Source organism: Dermacentor silvarum, chromosome 6 (genome assembly GCF_013339745.2).
Source record: "Dermacentor silvarum isolate Dsil-2018 chromosome 6, BIME_Dsil_1.4, whole genome shotgun sequence".
Lineage (NCBI taxonomy): Eukaryota > Metazoa > Arthropoda > Arachnida > Ixodida > Ixodidae > Dermacentor > Dermacentor silvarum.
Window position 1 is genome coordinate 53,450,288 of NC_051159.1, and position 4,919 is coordinate 53,455,206.

At 45.9% G+C, this 4,919-nt stretch overlaps 1 protein-coding gene across 1 annotated transcript; it reads right to left on the reverse strand.

Moving 5' to 3' along the window:
* Nucleotides 1–1,647: 1,647 nt before the first annotated feature.
* On the reverse strand, nucleotides 1,648–3,818 carry LOC119456661 (zinc finger protein 133-like). Its single transcript, XM_037718487.1, has 2 exons — nucleotides 3,727–3,818; nucleotides 1,648–2,152 (listed from the first exon to the last, which is right to left on the reverse strand). Exons 1-2 carry the CDS (start codon nucleotides 3,816–3,818, stop codon nucleotides 1,648–1,650), a joined length of 597 nt encoding a protein of 198 aa, XP_037574415.1.
* Nucleotides 3,819–4,919: the final 1,101 nt, after the last annotated feature.

Sequence of the window (4,919 nt, forward strand, 5' to 3'; positions counted from 1 at the left end):
GAGCTTCCGGAACAGCGCACTGGTCCTGCGTCTTCCAAGTCACGAGCTCCCTCTGCGCGTTCGGCACCCGCCTCTCCTTCCTATTTCTCTTGTTTCCTTTTCGAATGCTGCCAAGCGCGCAAGCTGCCCCTGGCTTGCCTTCTTTCATTTCATCTTTCTTCATGCACAAGTCTGGAGAGTTCTCAAAAACAGTCCACGCACATACACAACACTGATAAGGCCACTGCACTACACGTAGCTTACACTCGTGGGTCCAGTGGTTGAGGTTGGTGACCCGGTCAAAATGGTCAGCGTCCTCTGAAGCACTTCCGGGGAACGGATTCGGCGTCCTGGTGCAATTAACCACCACGTGCGATGCTGCAATAGTGGCAGGAGGTGGTTGGTTTGTCATTCTAGTTCGTTCGGGTAGTAGACCATGCTGTGGCTGGAGTCCCTGGAGACGTCAGCTGGTACGTACGCGTACAGGGGTAAGCGTGGCCGAACTACTCGCCGGGCTTAGGTTTGGGGTACGCTTCGGAGACCTTAACATCAACTGTACCCAGCACCTCCACCAGAAATGTCACCCAGCTAGTACAGCTAAAACAGTTGACCAGCGACAGATTAGCAAAAGAACGTCTGCCTTTAGCAATGGCTGGTCCTCGGAGAGCGCGCATGCAACCACGAACTTCATCGTTCTCAAGGGGCCAGTGCCATCAGTTGCCAACTTATTTCATGTCAATATACGCAGCCGGGCAAAGCACGAAGGTTGAAAGGCGGGATGGAACCCTTGCAGCACCTGGCATTCACATTCGATTGTAAGTAAGAGAGCACAAATCGACCGGCAGACGAAATAATTTGGCGGAAGTGGATCACTGCGGAGTTGTTTGTTTGATTTTTTTGATACTGTTAACCCCCGTAGGGTCATTACAGGAATGGAAATACAATCAATATTTACAATACAATGATAATCACACGCAACAATAAAGGTGACAATAAGAATAATAATAACAATAAAGGCTCTCCTTATTTCACATATATTCACAGTACTAATATGCCAAACACAATCTTATTTTTCACGACCACAACGTGCTATTATAGAAAATAGCGGATCAGGAAACTTATTGACCCGAATAAACAACAACATGCAGCTCATTTAGAAATTATCTATGGAGTGTAAAGAGTATCATTGTGTGAACTGCAACTGTGTCATCCGCACAACTGTAGCCGACTGCTACAATTGGGCGGATGAAAAAAAAAAATGGAAAATTCTGGGGAGACCAAAACCACGACCTGATTATGAGCTAGAAAAAGACCTACACTGACTTCTCAGGACAAAAGCATTAAATAAGGTTACCTCAAATTTCATACTTGTCTGCCGAAAAGAAATACCTGTCCAATAAAAGATCTTGCTTTTTATTTTATTCTATCTTTACTCACTTTTATGGGGATTTGCATATAAGCTTTGCGCTTTTTCCAAACGGGCGCGGGCTGGAGAGTGTAATGTACCATTTATAAAACAATTCGTCTCCTCTGCAGAATTCCACAATACTTATTTGCGTAAAACAGCCGCAAAACATCGACCAGGTTTTATTGTAACTTTCTTTATCGCTCCATGCTCCTTGAACAAAGTTTCTTGTCTAACCCTTCCTCTCCGGGGTGATTTTGCCTTCACTGGTCTCCATTCTCTTCGCCATTGTCTTCGTCTCGGTGACGAGCGCGCACATGGTTTCTAAGCACATTCATGCTCGGACACCCCTTGCTGCAATGCGGGCAGTGCAGCGGGTACTGGTGGTTGTGCACTGCCAGCTCGTGCTTCCTGGCGTGACCGTGCAGTGCAGACCTTATACCGCACTCAGGGCACGCGTGCGGCATCTGAACAGTGTGGTTCAGCAGGGGAATGGTGAGATGGCCCCTCTTCGTGAACGCTTTTCCGCACTCGGAGAACACGTGACGTCGAGTGCTTTCGGCCGAGTGCTGCCGCCTCCGGTGACGCACCTTGTTTGACACCTGGGTAATGCGCCGGCCGCAGTCTGTGTACACGTGAGGCCTCTCCCCCTTGTGCCCCAGCAAGTGCCTGCTAAAATTCCTTCGCTTGTTGAAGCCCCTGTCATAGACATGGAATACGAACGGCCGCTCGCCCGTGTGGATCTTCTCGTGCTTGGTCACATTGCTACTACGTCGGTGGGTATGAAAAAGAATGTGAACAGAGCTGCGTTTTGATGCTCGCGGTAAACTTATCCTGCCACATTTGCAACATATTCAATATTCCATTTAAGATAACATAGATAAAACAAATTTCATCCGTTGCTCGTGTTTCTTGCATTCGGAAAAACAAAATGAAAATAATTTTTCCGAATGTTACGAGGCCAAATAATGTCTGTTGAGCCTAACAGTTTCCTTTGGTATGCATAAAGTTGTCTCGATTCGCAGTCGCCAAGGTAGAGAATAGTAATATGTAGAAGTTACATTCCAGGTGCATTTGAAAAATATTGTATGGGGAATCAGCACTGGAGTTTCGAGCTGACACACAGTGCCCCTTGCGGGCATCGCGCGCATTGTTCAGTCATACAGAGAGAAGAAAATCCCCAGCAGCGGCATATGGTGGGTGACGTGCACAACTTGGGGAAAAAAAAAGTTTGAAGGCCATCGTTATCTCTACGTGCTTAACTGCTACAAATTGAAAAGCCGTAATATAGCCCTATCATTCTGCTATTTTTTATGAAAAATACGATCATGAGCAACGGCAATGTCAGATTCAGGCAGGCACGATCGCACGCCGTTTAATATTTCTACAGCTTCTCCGGCATAATATCCGTGTGCATTTTATTTTATTGAAAGCGAAATTGAAATTATTCTAGCATAAAAATATATACATGTTCTTAGTATACGATTGCATATATACATCCAGCATTTTTCGGGGGCGCTAACAGTAATATTAATGCCAGCCGGCGTGTAAATTCCAACTGGGTTTCCAGCGGTGTGTGGTGCCTTGGGATGAAATAAAAAGGCAGCAAATGAGAATGCTAATGATACACTCTCACAGAGAACATATACGGTGAACAATTCGTGTTCACTGCAGAAACACAGCGCATCGATGCTGCAACGGCGCGAAGCCGCAACCGGCGACACAAACATTGGTTATGCAGCTTTTATTCCAGGTAAAATGATGTCCACTAGAGTGAAGTGGCACGACTGTATTGTTCATTTTATTTTAAAAAAAACTATGTCCATGATCAAACGTTTAGAGTTCCGATACAAGTCAAGTTCAGCTGCAGTGGATGGCTATACTCGACGGTGCACTACGAACCGGCTCGCCATGTTCGCATTGCATATATCATCTTTTCTTTGTGTGAAATTATTGCAAGGAGAGAAAAAAAATCCCTGTCCAATAAAAGGTTTCGCTTTTCATTTAATTCTATCTTTACTCAATTTTATGGGGATTTGCATATAAGCTTTGCGCTTTTTCCAAATGGGCGCGGGGTGGAGAGTGTAATGTACCATTTATAAAACAATTCGTCCCCTCTGCAGAATTCCACAATACTTATTTGCGTAAAACAGCCGCAAAACATCGACCAGGTTTTATTGTAACTTTCTTTATCGCTTCGTGCTCCTTGTACAAAGTTTCTTGTCCAACCCTTCCTCCCCGGGGTGATTTTGCCTTCACTGCTAACTCCATTCTCTTCGCCATCGTCTTCGTCTCGGTGACGAGCGCGCACATGGTTTCTAAGCACGTTCATGCTCGGACACCCCTTGCTGCAATGCGGGCAGTGCAGCGGGTACTGGTGGTTGTGCACTGCCAGCTCGTGCTTCCTGGCGTGACCGTGCAGTGCAGACCTCATACTGCACTCAGGGCACGCATGCGGCATCTGATAAGTGTGGGTCAGCAGGGGAATGGTGAGATGGCCCCTCTTCGTGAACACGTGACGTTGTGTGCTTTCGGCCGAGTGCTGCCGCCTCCGTGACGCACCTTGTCTGACACCTAGGTAAAGCGCCGGCCGCAGTCTGGGTACACGTGCGGCCTCTCCCCCGTGTGGACCAGCAGGTGCCTGTTAAAATTCCTTCGCTTGGTGAAGCCCCTGTCACAGACGTGGCATACGAACGGCCGCTTGCCCGTGTGTGTCATTTCGTGCATCGTCACATTGCTACTACGTTGGTGGGGATGAAAAAACGTGAACAGAGCTGTGCTTTGATGCTGGCGTTAAGACTTATCCTGCCACATTTGCAACAGATTCAATATTCTGTTTAAACTCACATAGATAAAACAAATTTCATCCGTTGCTGGGTGTTTCTTGCATTCGGAAAAACAAAATGAAAATAATTTTTCCGAATGTTACGAGGCCAAATAATGTCTGTTGAGCCTAACAGTTTCCTTTGGTATGCATAAAGTTGTCTCGATTCGCAGTCGCCAAGGTAGAAAATAGTAATATGTAGGAGTTACATTCCAGGTGCATTTGAAAAACATTGTATGGGGAATCAGCACTGGAGTTTCGAGCTGACACACAGCGCCCCTTGCGGGCATCGCGCGCATTGTTCAGTCATACAGAGAGAAGAAAATCCCCAGCGGCAGCATATGGTGGGTGATGTGTACAACTCGGGGAAAAAAAAAGTTTGAAGGCCGTCGTTATCTCTACGTGCTTAACTGCTACAAATAGAAAAGCCGTAATATAGCCCTATCATTCTGCTATTTTTCATGAAAAATATGATCATGAGCAACGGCAATGTCAGATTGAGGCAGGCACGATCGCACGCCGTTTAATATTTCTACAGCTTCTCCGAAATAATATCCGTGTGCATTTTATTTTATTGAAAGCGAAATTGAAATTATTCTAGCATAAAAATATATACATGTTCTTAGTATACGATTGCATATATACATCCAGCATTTTTCGGGGGCGCTAACAGTAATATTAATGCCAGCCGGCGTGTAAATTCCAACTGGG

Bases quoted from the DNA above. Each gene is read 5' to 3' on its own strand.
- LOC119456661 (XM_037718487.1), bottom strand. From the start codon at position 3,818: ATGAGGTCTGCACTGCACGGTCACGCCAGGAAGCACGAGCTGGCAGTG. The intron at 2,153-3,726 runs GTGTCCGAGCAT...CCACCGACGTAG, and splicing joins TGCCCGCATTGCAGCAAGGG to TAGCAATGTGACCAAGCACG.